Here is a 26,712-nt window from a genome sequence, read left to right on the forward strand (position 1 = left end):
CATCAGAGACTACACACCCGATCATTTGGGTATCGTTGTCCTTTTGTGTTTTATCTGACAAATGAGTGGTATTTGACTTTTTTCCCAGCATCTCCAGAAATCTACCAGCATTTTGGAAGAACAGTAATTAATTTATATCTAGTGTGGTTTACTGGACACTTATATATGATTAGTTTATTTATTCTTTATAGGATCACATCCTTTATTGGATCACATTATTTATGGGATCACTGTGGTATATTAAGGTTGATGGTAGCGCTTTATTAACTTTTTATATACAGTGTAGAAATCCCCCTTTATTGGTTGTTGATGTAAAATCCCCCATTACATTGGTTGTCAGTGTAAATTCTTCATAACATTGGTGATCAGTGTACATTTCCCTTTACATTGGTGGTAAGTGCAGAATTGCCTTTACATTGGTGGGCAGTGTAAATCCCCCCTAACATTGGTGGTCGGTGTAGAAGTGTCACCTTACATTGGTGGTCAGTACAAATCTCCTCGACAATGGTTGTCAGTGTAAATTCCCCCTTACATGGAGGTTGTATATTCCCCCTTATACTGGTGGTTGGTGTAAATGCTCTTATTACATTGGTGTCAGTGTAAAAATCCCTCTTTTCTATTGGTGGGTGGTGAAAAATCCCCTGTTACATGGTGGTCATTGTAAATTCCCCATTACATTGATAGAATCCCCCACTATATACTTGTCAAAGATTTCCAGCTTTGCTCTACATGATTCAGTATTTGCCACAGTCCTACTAACTAATCCCATCCCCCCACCACTGCCACTGATCCCATCAACCCCCCTCCCCCCCAGCATTGCCACTGATCCCAGGAGTCCTAGGAGTTTTCTGTCTATTGATGGGTCCCCTCACCTTCCCAGTCCATGGTGTGCAGGCAGTGAGAAGATGATGTGCTGTGACCTTTAGCAACCAGTCAGTGAGCAGTAATGCTGTGCACTAACCTCTTGCAACCAATCATTGAGTGGTAAGGATATGCAGTAACCTCTAGGGACCAATTAGTGGGCAATAATAATGTGCAGTAACCTCTAACAACCAATTAGTGAGTGTTATGGATGTCCAGTACCCTCTAGCAATCGTTCAGTGAGCAGTATTGATGTACAGTAATCTCTAGCAACCAATCAACAAGCAGAAATCATGGGCTGTAACATCTAGAAAATAGTGAGCCATAATGTGTGCTGTAACCTCTAGCAGCCAGTCAGTAAGCGGTAATGATACACTGTAACCTCTGGCAACCAATTGCAATCGCTGCCTGTTCTGATCTGGATCTGATCTGATTCAGTAAACTGATTTTGAGTCTAGCTGCTATTTATTGTATGTCTCAAAGCATGTGGAGAATGAAATTGCATGGAAGAGGGGGCCCAAGAAAATGTTTGCCCAGGGTCCAGTTATTATTAAAGATGGCCTGCCTATAGCGGTTCTTGTGGACTAATAAGATCATCATATGATTTGACAGTACTGGTTTATATGATATGGAAATCAAGTGGTTTATCATTACTACTGTATATACTGGAGTATAAGCTGAGTTTTTCAGCACATTATTTTGTGCTGAAAGTGCCCCCCCACGGCTTATACTCGAGTCAAGCACTTTTCTGCAGCAGAAAATGACATTTTCCAAACTGACTTTGGTGCCCCGTCTCTCGCAGCCACTTGTGGCTAGGAACTCCAAATTTGGTGTGCAAACCCAGTGGAACTAGTTCTACAACATATCCAAAGCTGGGGTTCCTAGCACCAAGTGTACCCGAGATATGAGGCCCCAAACTCGGTTCGGAAAATGTCATTCTCTGCTGCAGAAAAGTGCTTGACATTAAGTTTTCTTCGTTTTTTGTGGTAAAATTAGGTGCCTCGGCTTATATTTGGGTCGGCTTATACTCGAGTATATACAGTACTTATGGTATTTCCTTTCACTGGTTATTATGTTATTAGCATTATGGTTTGGTATTTGTCACTCATTGCTATAATTAGTTGAGAGAGCGCAGCTCTATTCTTTATAATCTACTGAATTTCAATCCACGTATGACCAGTTTAAGACTGGCGGAGGGAGTTCCTAAGTGTGGCTGCAGCAATGAACTATTGACCAACAGGTTCGTTATCTTCTAAATTACTATCATACCTACAGAAAAATGTCCCGTTTCTTTGTGATGTTTATATGTTTCTTAGTTTTTGCCTAAAGAGGAACTTCACAAATACTGTAGCTGCTGATTAAAAAAAAAAAAAAAAAAAACAGGTACTTGCCAGCCCATGGAGTCACCCAAAGAGGATTCTTTGCCGGGCTTTGAATCCCTGGTGCCACCATCTTCGATGTGGGCATAGGCTGTAACATTCTGATAGCCAACTCCACACTGTGCATCTGCTGTGAGATTGATCCTGCAGCCTCCTGCAACATGCGATGTGGCCCAGGTGGCTTTAGGTGGGGGGAGGGAGGGTCAAGCTGAAATCATCCTCGCCTAGGCAAGAATTGAGGAAGTGGGAGAAAATGTTGCCTCTTCCCTGGAAAAAAAAAAGTTTGAAAATTATTTAGGGGCTGTGGGGAGGTAGAGGATAAGAAGCACTTCCAACATAGGGTCAATATTTTTTTTTTGCTTTTTTCCTGTGGGTTTGCTTGAATAAATAATTGAATAGTTGTCACAAATTGTGTGCACTTTGAGGATGGCATAGTTATAAGCGTGGAAACCACTTAACCATCTAAAGTACATTCTATTTAATTATCAGTTAGCTTCTAGGTGCTGCATATCTCCATCATCTTGTTCCTGGAAGGGTTGATATTCCTGTCCTTTATTTTCTGTATAAATAGTTGATTTCTTACATGGTAGGGTAGCTCAGATGCACCTGACATGTTGATAGGAATATCTGAATCCAATTATTCTCTTTTTAAGATGTTCACCTACTTTTCCATGATTGACTTTACCTGTTTAAATCTTTTTTCATTAAATATGGCAGTGTGTAAGGTATGGTGTAGTGTGTTTTTTTTTAATAAATAAGTGGTTCTAAAGGCAAGGCATTTCCTGCATTAACCACTTCAGCCCAGGAAGATTTTACCCCCTTAATGGCCAGAGCATTTTCTGTGATTCGGCACTGCATCGCTTTAACTGACAATTGCGTGGTCGTGCGATGTTGTACCCAGACAAAATTGACGTCCTTTTTTTCCCACAAATAGAGCTTTCTTTTGGTGGTATTTGATCACCTCTACGGTTTTTATTTTTTGCGCTATAAACAAAAAAAGATTGACAATTTTGAAAAAAAAAGCAATGTTTTTTACTTTTTGCTATAATAAATATCCCCCAAAAATCCCTCAGTTTAGGACGATATGTATGCTGCTACATATTTTTGGTAAAAAAAAATTGCAATAAGTCTATGTTGATTGGTTTGCGGAAAAGTTATAGCGTCTACAAAATAGGGGATAGATTTATGGCATTTCTATTATTATTATTTTTTTATTAGTAATGGCGGTGATCTGCAACTTTTATCGGGACTGCGACTTTGCGGCAGACAGATCGGACACTTTTGACACTATTTTGGGACCATTGACATTTATACAGCGATCGGAGCTAAAAATAGCTACTGATTACTGTGTAAATGTCACTGGCAGGGAAGCGAATTAACACTAGGGAGTGATCAAGGGGTTAAATGTGTTCCCTCAGAGTGTTTTAACTGTAGGGGAGATGGGCTACCTAGGACATGACAGAGATCACTGCTCCCAATGACAGGGAGCAGTAGATCCCTGTCATGTCACTAGTCAGAACAGGGAAATGCCTTGTTTACATAGGCATTTCCCCGTTCTGCCTCTCCTCGTCGCGATCGCGGGCCACCGGTGGACATTGAGTTTGCTGGACCCGCAGGCACGCTAGCCCGGGATTACGAAGGGACGTACGGGTACTGCCTTTTGTGCACCCGTGCCATTCTGCCGACGTACATCGGCGTGTGGCAGTCGGGAAGAAGTTAAGGTAAAAAAAGTCTCAGAAAGTGTATTGCCCCCTTGCCTCCTTATATACTTACCTGAGTCTTATATCAATCCAGTGCTGTGCCTGTCTGCAGCCAGGACTTGTCTTCTTTCCATCTTCACACTGGTACAGAGGCAGGAGCATAAGCCATTGGTTCCAGCTGCTGTTGATCAAATCATGTGAGTAAGGGGCAGGGCTGAGCCACACTGTGTGTATCTATAGACACGGACAGTCCAACTTGGAAGCAAGTCGACAGGTACGCCCCCATAGGAAGTGGCTTCCTATAATGGCGCACAAAAAAAGGAGGAGCCTAGAGTGCAGGCGGGGGACCTCAGAATAGGAGGATCAAGGCCGCTCTGTGCAATACTTTTGCACAGAGCAAGTAAGTATGACATGTTTATTATTATTATTATTTTTTTTAAAGGAAGCCTTTAAAATCACTTTAAGTCACATTTTAGATGCCATTCAAGCAAAAATTCAGGAAATGCCTACAGCATGACAAACATTTCCTCATTGTTGCATGCTTGCTATTATGTTCTTTGGATTGGATAGTAACATTGAAATAACTCATAAGCAATAAATGATTACCAGATGTGCTGACATAAAATAATACAACTGTAAGATGGATGCTTTAAAAAAGAATAATGATAAGCTGCACAATTCCCATTACCTGTTTCTGTGGTAAAACATATTTCAGATAATGTTTGGTTAGCTACGCCTGGTAGTTTGTTTACCGGAGCAAGCTGGAAATAAAAGTATGCAAAAAAATAAGGGAACAGATTGTACCATATGGCACTTTCGTTTTCTGCATGTTTCAATTATAAAAACAAAGAAACACAGTAATATGGAGTCTGGTGTCAGGAAATACTTGAGTGTCCATTCTGGGTTTTAGTTATCAGTGTTTGTTGTCTGTAGTTATCAGACATATTCTCTCTTTCATCAGTCCAGTCTGGGGATTTGGAAAATTGGTTGCTGTGAGCAGAAATAGTTTGAGAGATTATTGTTTACACCAGATAGAAATTAAAAAGTGTCTTGGATAACCTTCAAAACATCTTCAGCATTATAGTACAAGTCCAGTTGAATGTGACTAAATGCTACTAGATATATCATGACCTGTATAAACGAGAACCTTCACAGACAAGTGTTTGCAACCTTTTAGTAGAGTCATTGTGTAACATTGGTTCCTAAACATCCCCACGTTACCATCTATGTATACGTGTTGGGGACATGACACTAAAATTAGCTTTATAATGGTTCATACAATCCGGGCAACCATTGGTGATGTCTTCACACTGGCCTTCCTGAGAGATATATTAAGCCAGCATGTGACTCACCTTGCCATCAAACCTTTTCATTTAGTTTCCTTGAAATTTACTTATTCACTGAACAATTTAACCTTCAGTGAGTTATTTCCCATCCGACTTTTAGTGTCTTTCTCCTTAGACACTGCAGTGGTGCCTATTGCATATCATTTTTTTTTCAATGCCATTTAAAGTGAACTTAACCTGGTGAAAGCGTTTCTAAGGAAACAGCAGTATTGAAAGGTAGGCAGCTTTGTGTCTTCAAATTGCTCCTTGCTTCAGCCAATGGATTCTAGATGAACACTAAAACTGGTACGTGAACTTCAGCCCTGTTGCTACTTTGGAAATGTGTTAAGCCGGGTTAGGTTTACTTTTTCTGGTGCCCACATGTACCTGAGGGCTAACATAAAGGGGGCAAAGAATGACTGATATTCAAGGGACAGTAACCTATAATAAACAATCAGTATACAATTTAATGAAGTAGGTTGGAAAAAATGAGAATTTGGAGTGAATTCTTGTAATTTTGAATCAGACTATGATCTAAGACATTGATCTCCAAATTGCGGCCGGGGGCTGGATGCAGCCCTTTGCTTGCCGTTATCCGGCCCTTGGGACACTAATCCTCCCACTGATATGAAACATTATTCTGACATCTAACACCAACAACAGAGCACCATTTCTCCCACTGACACCAATAATGGAGTACAATTACTCCCCAGGATACCAAAGATGGGGCACTATTCCCCCTAACCTATTACCAAATGTGATGATGTTTACTCCTACTGATGCCAGAAAAATTTCCACTCCCGCTGGCCACGATCCGGCTAAAGGATGGTAAACCGGCCCTTTGTTTAGGTGAGGGAGACCCCTGATCTAAGATCTAGACCAACTATTTTAAACCAGGTTTTCTCCAGAGATATCTAGGGGTTCCTTCAGCTGTTCTAACATGACGAGGGCGCATTAACCCACGCAACTATGGCCATTAGAGCAAAATATAACCTTTAATTCCAATAAATTTTTATTGAAGTATAAGAAGTACAGTAACATGTTAAGGTATTAACAATTTTTGGATAGGTAAACAGAAAACAAGATGCATTTTTCTTTATATTGCACCAAATTAGTCCTGGGAAGTACCTCCGACAGTATATATGTAAGAACATAGAGTAAACGAGCGAGCAATGTAAAAAAAATTGAGAACTGGAAAGAAAAGGAACTAACAAGAAATAAAATAAAATAAAATCATACATCTACACAGTCTTGCAAGGATTGAGATCTCCATATATCTATTTAACATAACCAGTATATGCTCTTACGAGAAAATGAGGTATTTTCAAGCCAGTCCTAAATTATGATTGGTATTTATCACTTCTTACTTTGTACCATTCAGTCCACAGTTTCCATCGAGAACTCATTGCTTGGTAGTTACCTTGAACTGCGGCGAACATTATCTCATATGTGGCGTGTGTGTTAGTCGTCTTAATGACTTCACTTAATGTGGGCACTACATGGTCTCTCCAGTGTCTCATTATTGACAGCCTGGCACTTAACAGGACATGGATCACTATAACTATTGAGGGTCCGGGGATGGATTCTATTCCTAGAGATAAGATGGCCATACCTGCAGTTAGGGGGATCTGTAATTCTAAGATTTGTGCCATTAGTTGGAAGATCTTGGTCCAAAAGGCATGTATAGCTGGACATGACCATAATATATGGTGCAACATGCCTTTAGTTCCACACTTTCTCCAACAAAGTGGGGAAGTCCAGGCATCAAATTTTGACATTCCAAATGATGTCAAATACCAATGAAGTAGTATCTTATGGGTTAATTCCCACAAGTTGACACTTTTTGTCGCCGCATAAGTTGTATGGAGTGCTTTTTGCCATTGTTCTGCGGTGTAGGAAGTGTCTAGGTCATGTTCCCATGCTTTAATATCAGAGGGTTTAGTCAATACCATCTTATTGCTCAGTGTATTATAGAATAAAGAAATACCCTTGATATTAGTGAAGGGTTTGGTAAAATATAAAGCAATTCTCCATGGTAGTAATGTAGAGGTGCATGGGTTGGCATGAAGAAACTGGTCAACCTGGAGAAACCGATAGTGGTCAGAATCTTCTAGGCCCTATTCAATTTGTACAGCCCTAAATGTTTTTAGGGAAGGCGCTACCATAAGGTCGGCTACTGCTGATATGCCCTTAGCTACCCAGTGTGCTATGTGTAGACCAGGAATGATCACGTGTAAACTAGAAATGGGAAGTGAAAGGGGTGTTGTAGTAGAAAATATAACCTTTAATATGAATTTGTTAAAATTTATATCAAGGACTGTGTATTTGTTTTTACTTATATGGCTGCATAATTCTTGTAATCTTGTTCCTTCAGCTGTGGCTGACTTACCTCTTATCTTAATGGTGCCTGCAGAATTTTGGGTCCAATGCCAATTGACAGATCCTTTTAGCTATCTGCAAGAGTGGCATTCTGACTGCCACCTTAAGGAGGTAATTCTTCCCACTGATCACTAATGTAAGAGACACTCTTCCCACTGACTAGATATGTGCGGTTTGTTTCGTTCCAAATTTTCATTTTTCGAAAATTTGGATGTATCCGAATTTCCAAATTACAATAGTACTAAATTTAAATGAATCCGTAATTTCCAAAAAAAAATTTGGATGAAATTTGAATCGTTTTCGAATACTTTTCGAATTGGAAAAGTTTTCAAATTCAAATAGTTTTTGAATTCGAAAAGTTTTCGAAATTTGAATAGTTCTCCAATTTCCAAAGAGAATAAAATAGAATAGAAAATAAAGGAATAGAATAGAAAAAATAATAGACTAGAAAAGAATATAGCATAAAATAAAAGAATAGAAGATAACAGAGTAAAACAGAACAAAATAGAATAGAAAATAAAAGAACAGAATAGACAAGAATATAATAGAAACAAATAAAATAAAAAGACTATAACCATTTTCTGAAATTAGAATTTAAAATAAAATACATTTGAATTTGAATACATAAGAAAAGAATATAATAGAAAAGAGCAGAATAGAAGAAAGAACAGAAAAGAATAGAATTAAAAAAAACAATAGAATAGAATAGAAAGAATATAACCATTTCACAAAATTCAGTAATAATCAATTTGAATTAGAATAGATTAGAAAAGAATAGATTAGAATAGAAAAGAACATAACAGAATAGTATAGAAAAAACAACAGAATAGAATAGAAAGAATATAACCATCTTCCGAAATTCGAACTCTGAATAGAATACATTTGAATTTGAATAGAAAAGAAAATAATGGAATAGAAAAGAATAGAATAGAATAAACAAAACAAGAGTATAATTAAAAAAACAATAGAATAGAATAGATTAGAATAGAAAGAATATAACCATTTCCCAAAATTCAAATAGAATCAATTCAGATTTGAATAGAATAGAAAAGAATAGATTAGAATAGGAAGATGGTTATATGTATAATATTCTATTCTATTCTGTTTTTTTCTGTACTATTGTGTTATTTTCTATTCCATTCTCTGCTACTATTTTCTATTCTATTCAAATACTAATTCATTCTATTTGGATTTTGGAAAATGGTTATATTATTACTGTTCTATTCTATTGTTTTTGTATTTTATTCTTTTCTATTCTATTCGAATTTCAGAATATGGTTATAATCTTTCTATTTTATTCCATTCTATTTTTTATTCTATTCCATTATATTCTGTTCTTTTATTTTCTATCCTATTTTGTTCTGTTTTACTCTATTAAATTATATTCTTTTATTTTCTGTTATATTCTTTTCTATTCTATTTTTTCTATCCTATTCCTTTATTTTCTATTCTATTTTATTCTCTTTGGAAATTGGAAAACTATTCAAATTTGAAAACTATTCGAATTTGAAAACTATTCGAATTCGAAAACTTTTCCAATTCGAAAACAATTCAAATTCAAAAACTATTCAAAATTGATTCGAAAACTTTTTGAATCGATCCAAATTCGAAAAATTCAAATCAATTTGAAAACGGATAAACAAAACAAATTCCAAAAATGAATTAAACTAATGAAGCGAATTTAACTAAATAAAGTTATGTAAAAAACGAATCGAAACGAAACAAAATTTTCGTTCTGTACATGTCTACCACTGACCCTCAATTAAAGCAGAACTAAACTCTTCGATTTAAAGCACAACTCCACTTTTGTTGAGAAAAAAACATTCCCCTCTGGGTGATCTATGTACATTGCAAGGATTATAACAAACTTGTTGCAGATTCCTACCTTTTGTTATTCTGAAGAAATCCATGTGTGTTTGTTTGTGCCTCTATTCTAAGTGAGTGTAATGGGAGTGGTTTCATAATTAACTGTCAGGTGTGGAGCTGAAGGGCACTAATTAGGAAATCTACTGGGCCTGCATCCCTTTAGACGTGTTCCTATTGAAAGTATCTCTCAAAAAATGACATTTTTGTTGCAAGGGATGCCTGAAATCTGATTTGTATCTTAGGCAGACTTCTGGGAAAACTGGGGAGCCAATCACACAAGCAGGAAATTATGTTTCTGGGGAGTGGTCAGTAAACATTCTGTGTACAGAACAGCTCCAGGTAGCCATATTGCAATGTATTCTCAGAAAATGACATTGACTGCAGATTGAAAAGGAAATGTAACTTTTAATAAAATTCAATTACAATACGATCAGTGTTGCAATTATATGCGCTATATTACTTTTTCTTTATTTGCTATTTTTTTCCCCACGAAAGTGGAGTTAGCCTTTAACTGTTTCTCAAAAAATACTCCTATAGTTAAGCTGTTAGTTTTGGCTTCACTGCAGACAGTGGAGCACTAACCTATTGTTTTAGTCCTGTCAGGATTTCCTAGCTGGGTATTTGATTTTTCTCACCTGCTTCTGGGGGAAGCTTCTATAATATAGGGCAGGGAGAGTCAAACGTGCAGTATGCAAATTTATCATAACCCAACCTATCCCCGGAAGGAGGTGTCCAGAAGGTGGCTGAGAGGGTGATAAATGGGTGAGAGACTTTTCCAGAGGGTTCTTTCCTCTCCAGGAAGGGTTTCAGTTTACCCGGGGCTGCTGCCTTTGGGAGATAGCTAGTGAGACAACAAATTGTAGACTGAGTCTCAGTAGGTGCTGAGCTGAGGGCATGGAAAAGATTACTGGTGGAATTTTACTGGAAGGCACTGTCCTGAAGTCCTGGTCTGAAAAAGGATCTTTTGTCTCCCTCACTGAGGATCTTCCTGAGGAAGCTGGGTGGCAGATAGCTCCTAGCACCTGTGTTTGGAGCTTTCATGTCTGCCTCAGCTATAAGGTTTTGTGCTGGATGTTTCTCCTCTTATTGATTGTTTTGGAATATCCTGAACCTCTGAAACCTTTTTTTCATTTCAAGTTATTCAGCAATAAATTCTAAAAAGGCATTCCCTTAGACTGAGCTTGGATTTTCGGCGAGAATGGAACTGTGCTTGTGATTGGCAGCCTCTGTACTAGATTAAAGAAGACCTGGGCACATACTCAGTGGCCCATTCAGGGGTGAACGCTACAGTTATAATCAAGGCATACTTTGAGTGATAACTGTCACATCTGCTTCTACTCTCAACCAAATTGTCAAGTCATCAACTGGTTGGTGTCATAACTGATCACATGTACAGCATCATGGCAACTACAGATCAAACATAGGCTAAGATTGCAGCTTTCTTAGCTGTAAAGGAAAGGAGGGTTTAATTCTGCTTTAAAGTGGAGCTAAACCCATCGATTTATTGGTTTCAGAAAACATGCTGGGAAGAGTTATGCCCCGTACACGCAGTCGGAATTTCCGACAGAAAAAGTCAGATGGGATGGTCGGATGTGTATGCCCCATCGCACTTTTTCTGTCGGCATTTCTGACGGACTTAAAGAACATGTTCTAAATTTTCCCGTCGGAAATGCCAACGGAGGTTATCCCGTTGGCAAGTCCAACCGTGTGTCACATTTGCTTGTTGTTTGCTTGCTCAACCAAAATGTCAAACCATCATAATTGTTCACATCTGCAGCACCATGACAGTTGCAGATCAAACAGAGTCTAAAGTTGCAGTTTTTATGGCTGAAATAATAGGATGGTATAGTTCTGCTTTAAATAAGCTTTGGCGTGGGTTTCCTGCATCCTAAAAAAAATTCAAGGGTTCCTCGGGGGTAAAAAGGTTAAGAAAGGATGGGCTAGACTAAAACTTTGGGCCAAAAGCCTAGAGATCCTCTTAGATAAGAGCAATGCTCCTATAAGTTACATAAATATTCAAGCTTTTTGGATACATGCTTAATTATTTTGTTTGTTGATGTTAAGGAAGATCTTTCTGTTGTTGGTTTATTTTCTAATAGCTTAGCTACATGGTTACCTCTAGGAATTAACCTCTTGCTTTACTACTTCCACTAGGGCAGTGAAGATGTCCACACTATTGGAGATAAAAAGCAGTGTTCTCAGACAAGTGCAGAATCGGCAGTCTTTTCGCCGAAGAGCAGAAACAGAATCTGGCATGTCATCACAGGAGACCAACAAGGCTGTCAGGTAAACATATTGAAGTTTCTCTTAAGCAGGGGCTGAGTCAGTGTGCATTTATAAGACAGCAGCTGGTGTACATGTTAAGGATTTGGGGCTCTCATTGGTTTGGAAGGGGAGCCACAGGTGATGTGCACACTGTCATGTCAGATATATATTTGTCATCTCCATGTTTTCAAGCTGTGCACTTGTGTCAAGAAGGCCGATAGCATCAAGATAACAGGAATGCTCTGGGGAATGTCCACATTAAACGGTGGATGTGAGAGATACAATGTGTTGATATCTACTTTTTAATGTAATTTCTGAAAACTCACAGGACTCAACAGGATACCCAGAAGCTTATTATTTTATAAAGAGTTTATAAAACTGAAGTTCAGTGTATCAAGATATAATACCAGTAAAAAATAACTTTTAAAGTATAATATGTTATACAATAATTTGAAAGTTTAATTGGAAATGAAGAAACAGCCCTGGAAATGTTTTCAGCAAATACCATAAAATAAAATTGGTAGGCCACCCCCCGGCACTGGTGCTGCAAGCGGCACACAAAGCCTCTTTTGCCAGCACTCGACTCCCTCCCCATCAGCAGAGTAGCGCAGGAAAATGTCAGTGAAACACTAATGCATTCCAATTTCAGAATTCCCCACGCCACACCTGCACTGAGGAGGAAGCACTTTGCCCCCACACATTGTAAAAGATGGGAAACATTGTTTGGTTCTCTAACTTTACTGTAGCTGCAATCGTCAGCTTTTGTGATGGGGAAGATATTGGGTGCAGTTTTGCTAGGGGGGAGGGGGGCGGTCCCTGTTTCCAGGAGGAGGAGGACTGTCATTGGCTACTGCTAAAGCCAATCACAGTCCTGCTAGCCCCGCCCACCATCTGGAGGAAAATGACTCGCTTGGTTGCCACTACCAATCTCAGAAAGAAGAGATTTCACTGTGATTAAGAAAACCACAACCAGATGACAGTTTGTGGAATTACTGTTGAGCTTCTGAGAATTTTGTTGAAATTATTCCTATACCTTTGCGTCACTTACTACTGAACCCCTGCACTCTGTGTCCCTTTAAGCCAGATCCAGTATTCAGCGCAATGAAAATCACACCCAACTTTTTCTGTGGCACAGAGCGCCCCAGTTTTTTTCAGCTGCGGGGACTTATGATCCTGCACAGAGTCCCACTGCTTTCAGAAAATGCCCCTGACCTGAGCTCATCATTGCGCATCCATTCCAGATGCTTGTATGTGACATCACATACATCCCATCCATCACATACATCCCCTACATCACATACATCCCATACATCCCATACGTTACATACATCACATACATCCCATACAAGCACATGGGCTGGATGCGGGAGTTGGATCAGCAGTATGAGTGTGCCAGGATAGGTTGATGTGTCTCATCTCTGCTACCTTTCATCACTCTGCATATCACGCATATCATAGATGAGAAGAGGGTACAGCAATAGGGCAGATGTGCAAGGGGGTACAGTGTTGGGCCAGATGAGCAGGGGGGTTCATTGTTGGACCAGATGAGCAGGGGGGTTCAGTGTTGGGGCAGAGGAGAAAGGAGGTACATTGATGAAACAGATGAGCAGGGGGTTACAGTGGTGGGGCAGATGTGAAGGGGGGTACAGAGGTGGGACAAATGTGCAGGGGATACAGAGGTGGGGCACATGAGAAAGGGGGTACATTGGTGGGGTAGATGAGAAAGGGGGTACATTGGTGGGCCAGATGAGCAGGGTGGTACAGTGGTGGGGCAGATGTACAGGGGGTTACAGTGGTGGGGCAGTTGTACAGGGGGTTACAGTGGTGGGGCAGTTGTACAGGGGGTTACAGTGGTGGGGCAGATGTACAGGGGGTTACAGTGGTGGGGCAGTTGTACAGGGGGTTACAGTGGTGGGGCAGATGTACAGGGGGTTACAGTGGTGGGGCAGTTGTACAGGGGGTTACAGTGGTGGGGCAGTTGTACAGGGGGTTACAGTGGTGGGGCAGATGTACAGGGGGTTACAGTGGTGGGGCAGTTGTACAGGGGGTTACAGTGGTGGGGCAGATGTACAGGGGGTTACAGTGGTGGGGCAGTTGTACAGGGGGTTACAGTGGTGGGGCAGATGTGCAGGGGGGACAGTGATCTGAGGTGTGGAGTTGCAGGAATTGGGGCTGATCTGAGGCGTGAGAGTGAAGGATGTTAATTTCTCACTACTAAAGTAGTTTACAGCATTTACTTTATAAAAAATCCTTTTCTTAATTTTTTTTTGTTATAAAATTGGCATGCTCAATTTCTTTGAAAACATTTTTTGGCACACTGTGCTCAGAAGGTTGCCTACCCCTGGACTAGATCATGTGTATTATTTAAAACAGTTTATGCTAATATCTGTCTTCTGTTTTAGGGAACCGTTAGAGGAAGGAGTGATTGGTAGGATGCATTGTAAAGTGTCCCATTTAAAGTAAGGCTCCTTGGCCACTAGAATACATTAACATTAAACTCAATGTGTGATAATGACACCAATAACTGGACTGTATTTAATAAACAATATATGGAACAACTTATAGCAGCCAATCAAATTCCATTTATTATCACCAATGCAAGTTAAATTTGCACTTGGTGCTTTGTTTGTTGAATGGTTTTATTAAAGCCTAACCACAGCCATTTTTTATTTTCAGTACAATATTTAAAAATGTGCTGTTTTTAATCTCTGCAACCACGCTGGGCAGATTTTCCCTCACTTCCTGTCTTGTGACACCTGTACAAGAAATAGGAAGGGATTGAGGGGGGGGGGGTATGTATTGTGGTGAGACGGGAAAACATATAGAGCAATAAATATATTGTCGGAAATTATACCCTTCCAAATGTACTGAAAATACTTTATCGTGGTTTCTTTCTATTGCGGTGGGGAACTCAGCAGGGCTGCCCCTTTTCCCTGATTCTTTTTGCCCTGGCATTGGAACCTTTTGCCATCTTGGTACGGAACTACCTGTTCATTGGAGGCTTGCAGGTTGGTCCTCTGGAGGAGAAAATTTCGCTCTGTTCCAATGACACTTTTTTGTATCTGCATAATGCAAATTCCTCCCTGCGAGCTGCTCTTGATGTTTTTGATTAATTTGGATGTTTCTCGGGCATCTGTATTAACTGGTCTAAATCAGTTCTTTTCACTCTTGACCCTCAGGCTAGGAAATCTGCAGCGCAGACCCCTTTACTATGGGCTGATGAATTTAAATATTTGGGTATTCGGGTTACCCAGGAACTCCGGAGCTTCTATAGCCTTAATCTTCACCCTATACTTTTACAGCTGAGAGAGCGCTGCTCCACTTGGGCCAACCTACCACTGAACCTGTTGGGTCACATAAATATACCTAAAATTATTTATCTCCCTAAATTTTATTATGTTTTCTGGAATTGCCCTATTTAGATAGTTATTACTATCATTCCAGGACCTTTCTTCCAAATATAGACTGCCTAGATGAATGTACTTTCAGTTGCATCATGCGATGAGATCACAATTTACCACTCCTCCTTGCTTAAAAGCTGACCTGAAAGAGGACATTCTCTCACAAGTCTCCCTCTCTAAACACCTGTCTTTACTCTATCTGGCTCTTCTTAATGTGGAGTCTCCTAAAATAGACAGACTGTGGGAACAGTGGAGGGCAGATATCCCAACTTTGGACAGGGAGTCCTGGGAGGAATGTTATGAGCATAGTTTTAAATTCTTATTAGAGGATAGTTTCTAAGTACTTATTTCGTCACAAGACAAATTCATTCACACCAATTTTTTGCATAGGATATATGCCTGTGGCGCAGAATTTATCCACAAAGGTCTCCTGATTGTCTCGGCTGTCACATCGGTGTTGGACTCTATTATCATATGTTTTGATCCTGCCCTAAGGTGGTGCAGTTTTAGGTGGAGGTGTATAAATGTGCTAATACCCCTGTATAGCTGGCCCTCCGCTCTCCCCTGAGCTTGCATTGCTGGCAAACAGACAACTAGACACCCTGCTACACTAAAATACTGGTTTCTTTTTTATTGTACTATGCTGACAAATAAATACTCAGTGGGGTTGATTTACTAAAGGCAAAAAGACTGTGCACTTTGGAAAGTGCAGTTGCACACTGCAAGAGCAGTTGCTCCAGAGCTTAGTAAATGAGCAGATGCTCTGCTGAGTTTCATCAACCAATCATGTGTAAGCAAAAATGCTGTTTTTTTTAATTTTCCTTGCATGTGATTGGGTATTCTTTGCAAAGTGAAGCTTTGCCTCATTTATTAAACTCTGGAGCAACTGCACTTGCAGAGTGCAATTGCACTTTCCAAGGTGCACAGTCTATTGGCCTTTAGTAAATCAACCCCAGTAATTGGAAGGCCCCCCCCCCCCCCCCCAGTTTCCTCATGGAAGTCTTCCAATAATACCGTGTTACCCATGTACTAATTGACATACAGTATATCAATATTTATTTATTTATTTCAGTTACTTATATAGCGCCGTCAATTTACGCAGCGCTTTACATATACATTGTACATTCACATCGGTCCCTACCCTCAAGGAGCTTACAATCTAAGATCCCTAACTCACATTCATACATACTAGGGACAATTTAGACAGGATCCGATTAACCTACCAGCATGTCTTTGGAGTGTGGGAGGAAACCGGAGTACCCGAAGGAAACCCATGCAGGCACAGGGAGAACATGCAAACTCCAGACAGGTAGTGCGACCCTTCTTACTGTTAGGCGAAAGTGCTACCCACTACACCACTGTGCCGCCCCTAGGGGATGCCCTAGGAAGTTAGGAAATAAGATAAGGTTTGGCAGCCGTAGACCACGCAATGAGTATTTTTATTTCACAGTTCTTGGCTGCATCAACCTAGTATTTCTGTTATTTCTGTATTTCTGTTATACTGTCTACTTTTGAGGGTCTCGCTTATTCCTTAATTACTCCCTTATTCATTCATGTTATTCTTTTTGTTTTCTTCTTTTTGGTCACCTGTGTACTTGTAAGCTACCTGTTTTGAACCTAATGACATGTAAATTGATGTTATTATATCATGTCATTTTCTCAATGAAGACGAATCCTGGTTGTTAAAAAACAAACAAAAAAAACACTATCATAATTGTACAGTACATGACACAGGGCCATGTTTTATAAACAAGCTACCTTCAGATGACTTGCTTGGGTTGCCCCTAGAGTGCATCCATAAAACCTCACCCACTCTGTGATGCCGCGTACACACGAGCAGACTTTTCAACCGGACTGGTCCGACGGACCGAGTCCGGTGGACAATCCGATCGTGTGTAGGCTTCATCGGACCTTTAGCTGACTTTTCCAGTCAAAAATCTGACGGACTTTAGATTTGAAACATACCTCAAATCTTTCCTACGGACTCGTCCGTGGGACTTCGCTCGTCTATATGCTAGTCCGACGGACGAAAACGCACGCTAGGGCAGCCATTGGCTACTGGCTATCAACTTCCTTATTTTAGTCCGGTCGTACGTCATCACGTACGATTCCATCGGACTTTGGTGTAATCGTGTGTAGGCAAGTCCGTACATTCAAAAGTCCGTCCAAAGTCCGTCGGACCAGTTCAGTCATGCCGTGTGTACGCGGCATGAGACTTCTTTGTTTGTTAGTGTATTTAGATCTTTTCACCTGTGGAGAACCATTTTTTCTTTTCAACCATTCAATTTTTTTTTAAACTCCTTTCAAGATCGGATTGCATAGCAGTTTTTGGGCCTGTTACTCTCAGTGTGTACCTTGGCCGGGCACCACTAAGTGGGCCTGTAATGTTTATTTTGGGTGCTGGATCTTATGTTAGACTCTCACCTTGCTGTGCTATACAGGTTCAGGGATGTGGTGCATTTCTATAGTTCCGAGACCTTGAAGACCCCTTTGTAGGTATCCTCACCATGATGAACAAAGCCTGGACTTAATAGGCCCAGCATCAGCATCCTGGATAAGGTAAGGCAGGTTGTTCTGCTTCGCGTTATTGAACTGTTGTATAACACTAGTCAGACAGCTTAACAATAATTCAGAAGTCAAGAAATGTGAGACATCAGATCTGTATGTATTCTTTATCCCGAATAACTTTGTAAAACTACAACATAAGCATAAACAAAACATATGTGTCAGTACATTAAATATTATACAGCAGCCTCACTCTATTAGTGAGAGTACTCACAGACAATTCCATCATTAGTCCAGGAATGGTTTAAGAACTCTTCTACATGCAGTCTGTTAGGAGTCTGTCAGGAGCAGTAATGAAATGAAGGAAATACAGTTCCAGGTTAAAGGTTACTGCCTTTTACTATGAGGAGAATCCTACTTCCTGTCAAGTTCTGGCAAAGTAATAACCATCTCTGACCACTAGATGGCAACAACATAAACTAACATTACAGTATAAACTGTAACAGTACATAGCACATATTATTATGAACAATATGGGCAGAACACTCCCTGTCTGGCATAATTTATTATGTCATTACCTAAATAACTACTGCTATGCAGAAAAAACATATTAACAGGAAAATGGAATCCTAGCTAGTCCGAGATCAAAACTATAATGTCAGTTATAGGTCTCAGATAAATTCTGGCGGTCTAATTTTTTACAGTTTTGACCTCCACCTTTCTAACCTTGCCATCCCTGCTTGGTAGAGTATTGACAATAAGTCCTACGGGCCACTTGTTCCTGCCCTCTTGTCTGTCCTTCAACAGAACAACATCACCCACTTTTACGTTTGGGCGATCCTCAGTCCATTTCCTACGGCGTTGCAGATTTGACAGATACTCTCTCTTCCATCTTTTCTAAAAGGTGTCTGCCACGCATTGTACTTGCTTCCATTGTTTCGCATGAACTTGTGTTAAACTTATGGTCCCAGATGGAGCAGACAAAGAGTTCACCTTTTGAGTCAATAACATTGCTGGGGTAAGGACCATAGGTGTATCTGGGTCTGAGGACACAGGAACTATAGGCCTGGCATTCATAATAGCCGTAACCTCTGCCATAAAGGTGCTTAAAGTCTCATGGGTCAAGTGAGCAGGTTTGGTTTGTAGCAACATAGCGTCCAAGATTCGCCTGGCAATACCTATAAGTCTCTCCCAGACACCACCCATATGTGAGGAGTGTGGAGGATTAAAGACCCATGTACATCCTCTGTCTTGGAGAAAGTCATGCAATTGTGATTCGCTGTCACAAATGTTAAGTTCTTTGCAGGCTCCCACAAAGTTTGTCCCTCTGTCAGAACGGAGCAGTTTTGCTGGGCCACGAATTGAGAAGAATCTCCTCAAGGCATTAATAAAGCTTGATGTTGACATGGCTTCAAGTTGCTCTATGTGTACAGCTCAGGTGGACAAACAAGTGAAAAGGACTGCCCATCATTTACTGTCCGCGCTGCCTCCTCTAGTGCGACGGGTTAAAATAGACCATGGACCAAATACATCTAGGCCCACATTGGTGAAAGGTGGTTGAGCAATTACTCTGTCCTCTGGTAGCTCTGCCATCTTTTGACTTTGTAATTTTCCTCGCAGTTTGCGACAGATGATACATTTGTGTTTAACAGCTGATACCAAGCGTTTGCCACCAAGAATCCAGAGACCTGCGGATCTAATTGCACCTTCTGTGATGTGTCGCCCTTGGTGAACTACTTGTTCATGATGGTACCTAACAAGCAGTGTTGCAACGTGGTGATCATAAGGTATAATGACAGGCTGTTTCTCTTCTTCTGAAAGTTCAGCAAGAGACAAACGTCCACCTACTCTCAACAACCCATTCTTGTCTAAAAAGGGGCTAAGCCTCCTAAGACGGCTTTGTTTTGGGAATGTCTTTTGTTTTTTGATGCAGTCAATTTCCTTCTGGAAATGTTTTTTTGAAGAGAAGAAATTATAACAGACTTTGCCTGAGCAAGTTCTACTAGATTGACCCGTTCATGGAAACGTTCCCACCTCCTGACCTGATCGCTATTGGTTTCTCTCCGGAAGGTTTTAGCAACATGGATGAGTCTGGCTAGGGTCTTAACTAATATCTTCCAGCAAGAAAATCTATCAAAGCAATGTGAGTGAAGTGTGGCTTCAGAAGCTTTGGTACTGAAACTCGTAATTTCTGATCTGATTTCAGGGTCAGCTTCAGGCTCTATGAGTGGATAATCATTAGCAGTGTCTATCTGCTCACAGTGTGGTTGGTACAGAAAGGATGGGCCTGAAAACCATATAGAGTTCTGAAGGCATGCTGCTTGAGTAGGTCTAGTGGCATAATCTACAGGGTTTTGCTCTGTAGATACATAGAACCACTGATCTGGGTGTGAAGATAGCCTGATTCTATTCACTCTGTTGGAGACATACAGATGGAACCTCCTAGTGGTGCTGCAAATGTACCCTAGGACAGTCTTGCTGTCAGTGAAGAATTTCACAGCATCAAAGTCAGTGTCTAGTTCATCTGTGATTAGCTCATACATTTCGACTGCAAGTACAGCAGCACACAACTCTAAACGAGGAATCGTGTGGGCTAGTTTAGGGCTTAATTTGGACTTTCCCATGACAAATCCAACATGACACACATTTTCTGCATCAATTACTTTCAAGTAAGCTACCGCACCTATAGCTGTGGTGGATGCGTCTGAGAAGATGCACAGTTCTTTCCTGCAAGCTGATGATAGAGTTAAGGGCACATAGCATCTGTCTATCTTTAGGTGCTCTAAGGCTTGCAAGGATTCTGTCCATTGAACCCACTCGCTTAGTCTCTCCTGTGGAAGCAATGCATCCCATTCACTTTTCCCAGATGACAGTTCTCGAACTAAGACCTTGCCTTTTATTGTCACAGGTGATACAAACCCTAGGGGGTCATAGAGGCTACTTACGGTAGATAGAATGCCTCTACGTGTAAAAGGCTTTTCCCTTGAGGAAACTCTGAAGACAAAACTATCAGTTTCTAGATCCCAACTTAGGCCTAGGCTTTTCTGCAGGGGAAGGGTGTCTGTACCTAGGCAAAGATCTTTAAGGTCCTTAGCTCTGTCTGCTACAGGAAAGGCTTTCATTACTTTTTGGCTGTTGGAAGCGATTTTATGAAGACGCAGGTTGGATTCTGACAGCATTTGCTTTGCTTTACTGAGGATGGAAATTGCCTCTTCGGGTGTGCTAGCAGAAGCGAGTCCATCATCTACATAAAAATGCCTTAATATGAAGTGTTTGGTTTCTTGTCCATAGCACTCTGCATTTTTCTGGGCAGCCTTTTGCATGCAGTATATAGCGACAGCAGGAGAGGGGCTATTACCAAATACGTGCACTTTCATTCTATACTCGACAATTTCTTTGTCTATGTCATTGTCTTTGTACCAGAGAAAACGTAAAAAGTCTCTGTGGTCTTCTCTGATGAGAAAGCAATAAAACATTTGGCGCACATCTGCTGTGAAAGCAACGGGCTCTTTTCTGAAGCGCATGAGGACACCTAGCAAGGTATTGTTTAGGTCAGGGCCACTCAACAGTACGTCATTTAAAGAGACTCCTTTATACTCTGCGCTGGAATCAAACACTATTCTGATTTGGTCAAGTTTGTGTGGATGGTAAACACCGAACATTGATAGATACCAGTGTTCCCTGTCTGTTTCAAGTGGTCCTGCAACTTCAGCGTGATCATTGTCTAGCATCCCTTTAATGAATTCAGTGAAATCTCTTTTCACTTCTGGCTTCCTCTGCAGAGTTTTGCTGAGTGAATGCAAACGCTTCATGGCTTGTTCCCTGTTACTAGGTAAAACACGTCTGGGTGTGCTAAAGGGAAGAGGGGCCACCCAACTGTGATTGTCATCTTGGTAAGCCTCTCTATCCATAATCTGCAAGAAGGTCTGATCCTCTATAGAGAGGGCCTGTTTATCATCATCTTTAGTTTTCTGGAACACTGTAATCCCTAGATTGTCTGTCTCAATGTTGGAATTGACTTCTTCTTTACCATATAGAGTAGAGGAGTCACAGTGTTGTGTCGACCTGCCAAAGCTTTCCTTGACAATGAAGCTGTTGTGACAGGGACTGAGAAGGGATGTGGGTCCATTTGTTAACACAGATGTCTTCAAAGTGGTAATATTGTCAGGCTGGTGCACTGTCCCCAGGCAAACTTCTCCTACAATGACCCACCCCAGGTCCAGTCTCTGTGCATAGGGGGCATTATAAGGTCCATTGATTTGCTGGCGTACCTTGTGAACCTGAAGGATGTCTCTCCCAAGAAGTAGAAGGATAGATACATCTGGCTCAACAGCTGGGATAAGGTGAGTAATTGAGTGGAGATGAGGGTGGTGATGGGCTACTTCTGGAGAGGGAATCTCAGTTTTGTCGTCAGGTATCATGCCACACTCTATTAGGGTAGGAAGTGGAAACTGCACTTTCTTATTGAAGGATTCAATGGTAAAGTCAGAAGCTCTTCTCCCTATGGTTTCAATTGTCCCCGCACATGTCCTTAGAGTGTATGGAACTGCACTTGCCTTAAGATTAAAGATATCAAAGAAGTCTGACTTTGCAAGGGATCTGTTTCTCTGTTCATCTAGCACTGCATACATTTTCACTGCCCTTTCTCTCTTGCCAGTGGGATACACAGTCACTAAACAGATTTTAGAGCATGAACGTGCACTCTTGCCTTGTCCACATACTTCAGTGCAAATAGACATTACTGAGGAGAGTGGGGTCTCTTGTTGCTCCCTGCCCTGATCTTTCCTGGGTTCTACAGTCTCTAGTGGGGCAGGAGCAGGGCATGGGTGCAAAGCTGCAATATGTCTCTCACTGCCACATTCTGTATATTCTACTGGTATTTTGCAGTCTTTACCAACGTGATAAGTAGATCCGCAACACTTGAAACAGATGCCGTTCTGTTTAAGGAAGGACATCCGCTCTGCAATAGGTTTGCTTCTAAAGCCTTTGCATTTCTTTAGTGGATGTGGTTTTTTGTGTATTGGGCAATGTCTATCAGGGTTTTCTATGGTGTGTACCTTGTGGGTGCTTTGATAGTCTGTGACTTCTGAAGGTACAGCTGTTTTGTGTGTGGATACAGGGGTCTTACCGTGAGGTCTGTGAGGTTTCTCAGGTCTGTGCGATTGATTGCCACTGGTGGTGAAGGCAAAACTGGGATCACTTTGGATTTTCGCTTGCTGACGGACAAACTTTGAAAACACAGAGAAAGGGGGGAAGCGACTCCATAATCTTCTTTGAATTTACCTCCCACAGACATCCACTTGTCTTGCAGATTTGAGGGTAGTTTCTCTACTATGGGATTAGTGCCTTTAGCTGTATCTAGGTATGAAAGTCCTGGCAAGTAGCCATCCTCTTTGGCGTATTCTATCTCTAGTAGAAGATCACTTAGTTCTTGTAACCGCACGTTGTCTCTGTAGCCCACCTTGGGAAAGACTTCAAGTTTTTTCAACAGTGCTCCTTCTATTACCTCTGGGGATCCATACGTTTCTTCTAGTCTTTTCCAGGTCATGTTGAGTCCTGCTGCAGGGTTGAACAGGTTTGCTCTTCTCATCCTCTTAGCATGCTCTGCTGACTCGGTACCAAGCCATTTTATCATTAAATTAAGCATTTCTGCTGGTGAAAAGTTCAGACGTTCAGTGGCATTCAGAAAGGAAGATTTCCATGCCCAATAGTTTTCAGGACAGTCATCAAATTGGAGAAAGCCTGAGCTTACCATTTCTTTGCGGATGAGATATTTGGTGACATCCACTGCACATTGTTGTTCGCACATGTAATCTATAGGTTGAGGTGATGGGAACACTTATTTTTTGTTCTTAGGGGTTTTTGGTGCTTCATTCTTGATTTGCTGGCAGCCGCTGACCTCATGTGGTTGATTGGGCCTGCTCAGGGGGCTTATTGATTTCGGCCTGAATTCCTTTGCTTCAGGTTTAAGAGACTGTTCCTTTGCATGTGCAGTAGTAAGGTTCTGGATGTACTCACTTGTACGATCTGCAGAGAATAGAGGTTTTCCTGGAACCTCTGAGTCTTTATATGATTTTTCACTTCCAGAATGACTTGTTCCCATGTAGGCAGCAGCCTCTGCTTCCGCAGCTGCAGCAGCAGTCTGTTGCTGCAGGATGAGCAATTTTGATTCTAATTCCACTTCTTCTTGTGCGATGGCAGCTTTCTTTGCTGCTAACTCCTGCATCATCATGGCTTCTTTTTCTGCATACTGTAGCTGGATGCGGGCGGCTTCTGCCTTGGCACGAGCTTTAACTGCTGAGGACATCTTGCTAGCCCGTGAAGATCTGGACACCTGCAATTGTGCATCATCTTGCTGGGCACTGGGAATGTTCTCCCTGCCTTGCTGTGTCGGAGGTAGCATGTCATCAGCCTGGTACTTTGTTCCTGATCTGAGACTCATGCTGCAGTAATGGCGTCTCAGTTTATTCCAGACTGCCACGTGGTTGTCTTTTTTACTGTTCTGCTTCGCATTATTGAACTGTTGTATAACACTAGTCAGACAGCTTAACAATAATTCAGAAGTCAAGAAACGTGAGACATCAGATCTGTATGTATTCTTTATCCCGAATAACTTTGTAAAACTACAACATAAGCATAAACAAAACATGTGTCAGTACATTAAATATTATACAGCAGCCTCACTCTATCAGTGAGAGTACTCACAGACAACTCCATCATTAGTCCAGGAATGGTTTAAGAGCTCTTCTACATGCAGTCTGTTAGGAGTCTGTCAGGAGCAGTAATGAAATGAAGGAAATACAGTTCCAGGTTAAAGGTTACTGCCTTTTACTATGAGGAGAATCCTACTTCCTGTCAAGTTCTGGCAAAGTAATAACCATCTCTGACCACTAGATGGCAACAACATAAACTAACATTACAGTATAAACTGTAACAGTACATAGCACATGTTGGACACTGGTTCCTGGCTTTAATAACACAACCCGCAGTGCATAACATACTATCTGGTCTTATAGGCAGGGGAATTGGGAGTTGTGCACGTTATTGTAATTTGGCTCTAATGCTTTTTGGTATTTCCTGCCTCCCCAATTACGCATTCCTGCCCGCTTTTTTGAGCTGAAAACACGTACAGCGCGCTGCTACGCTCCTGATGTCATGTCCTGCATAGACACAGCCATGGGAATGCTGTCAGTGTCTGGGTTATAGTGGCTCTTGTATCCAGACATGCAAACCCTATATATTACGCACTTCATAATTGGGAGTACCCCTCTGGGGATCCCCTCACTTGGCAATAGCTGATCACAGGCACAAGACAGCCAGGACAAAAGGGCCAAATAGCATACATTCTGCAGGCAGCCTTCTGGAAACTCAATCCGTTGGTCAGGGTGATAGCTGTTCCCTTGTTCAGGAGCAATGTCTTAATATTTCCTCTCTCCCCTCCCCCTGACTTTGGCTTCCCCTCAGGCCTGCAAAATGTGGCCCATCTGACAAAAGCAACAAGAGCAGATTTCTCTGTCACTATGACTGAGTTCTTTGGAAAACTCTCTGTGTTTCTAGAAGATTTGATTTCCAAAGGTTCCCCTCGACCCTGTACAAAATTCAGAGATAGAACCTCTTTTCCATCTTCTTGAAGATATTAGGGAGGAAAGTGTTAAGGGTTCAGATTTTTCCAAAGTCTGCTCTACAGCTCTCACACCATCTGGAGTACTTAGGTCTAATCTTAGACGCAGCCCAAGCTAGGATTTTCCTTCCTCAGAAGAAAGTTGCTTTCCTAAGGTCTTGCTTGAAGATCTTTAGGTTAAAAAGGTCCCCCTCAGTTTGTTTCTGCAAAAGGGTTATGGTAGCCTCCTTTGAAGCAGTTCCTTTTGCCCATTTTCACTCCAGACCTCTTCAATCCAACATATCTCATGACATGCAACAAGCAAATCCATAGCTCCCATATACATGGTAGATCTCCAATCCTGCTCTAGAATTTGGTAAGTATTCCTTCACGTGTCCTGGAAGTTGATGACAGCAGATGCAAGCTTTACAAGCTGGAGCTGAGTATACCATTTAGTGATTATCCAGGGGATCTGGTCCACACAGGTTTTCAATATTCCCATCAACATTTTGGAACAGAGAGCCATCAGCTTATCTGTGTATGTGTGCAACATTGGGCCTCCCTTCTGCAAGGTCGCCCAGTCAGGGTGCAGTCAGACAGTGCCAAAGCAGTCTCCTACTTAAACTATTAAGAGGGTACCAGGAGTCAAGCTGCCCTAAAAGAAACATGTCTCTAGTTTAAAATCTGTCAGCACCTAGATTCAAAGATGGGGAAATTCAGATGTGGACATCATGGCTTTCAGGGTCAGCAACAAAACTAACAAATTTGTGGGCAAAACCAGGGATCCTCTGGCCTTCTCAGTAGATGATCCGGTGATTCTGTGGACTTAAATCAAGCTGATTTATGCCTTACATCCAATGAAGATCTTCCTGCGACTGCTACATAAGATAAAGGAGGAAAGGGATCCGGTGATTCTCATTGCACCAAATTAGCCCAAAAGAACAGACATACTCATCTGGTGAATGAGCCCTGGCCAGACCTACTGGCTCAAGGCCCACATAATCCATTCTGTTTCGCAGTCACTGGCTTTAACAGCAAGACTGTTGAAACCGAAGTCCTAAATCAGGAATATGCAATTGCATATCCCTGTCCTAAATGATAGGGGGGTTTTACTAATAGCAAGAATATCCATCATCCGCATAATTTACCATTGCACATGGTAGACTTTGTCTGGTGTAAGGACAGGAAGCTGACTCCCAGAGAATACTCTATCTCTCATATTTTGGCCTTTCTTCAGTTTGGTCTTGACCAGCATCTGGCCTTGAGTGTCACCCAGGATCGTACCTGGTGTTGTTTTTTCCTCAGAGACCCCCTTTTCAACCAATTAAAGGGTAACTCGACTTTCATGGGGAAAAAAATAGCAAATAAAGAAAAAATAATATAGTGTATACAATTGCGACACAAGTCATATTGTAATTGAATGTTATTAAA

The 26,712-nt window shown here is 41.2% G+C and overlaps 1 protein-coding gene across 2 annotated transcripts in view; it reads left to right on the forward strand.

The window, feature by feature from the left end:
• Positions 1-26,712, forward strand: part of BAIAP3 (BAI1 associated protein 3) — a 597,572-nt gene that overhangs the window by 172,572 nt on the left and 398,288 nt on the right. For both annotated transcript variants that reach the window (XM_073636787.1, XM_073636789.1), the window contains exon 2: positions 11,665-11,796. In XM_073636787.1, the coding sequence (XP_073492888.1) occupies positions 11,675-11,796 (122 nt within the window). In that variant the 5' untranslated portion in view covers positions 11,665-11,674. The remainder of the gene's footprint in view (positions 1-11,664; positions 11,797-26,712) is intronic.

The sequence above is a fragment of the Aquarana catesbeiana genome, linkage group LG06, assembly GCF_042186555.1.
Source record: "Aquarana catesbeiana isolate 2022-GZ linkage group LG06, ASM4218655v1, whole genome shotgun sequence".
Classification (NCBI taxonomy): Eukaryota; Metazoa; Chordata; class Amphibia; order Anura; family Ranidae; genus Aquarana; species Aquarana catesbeiana.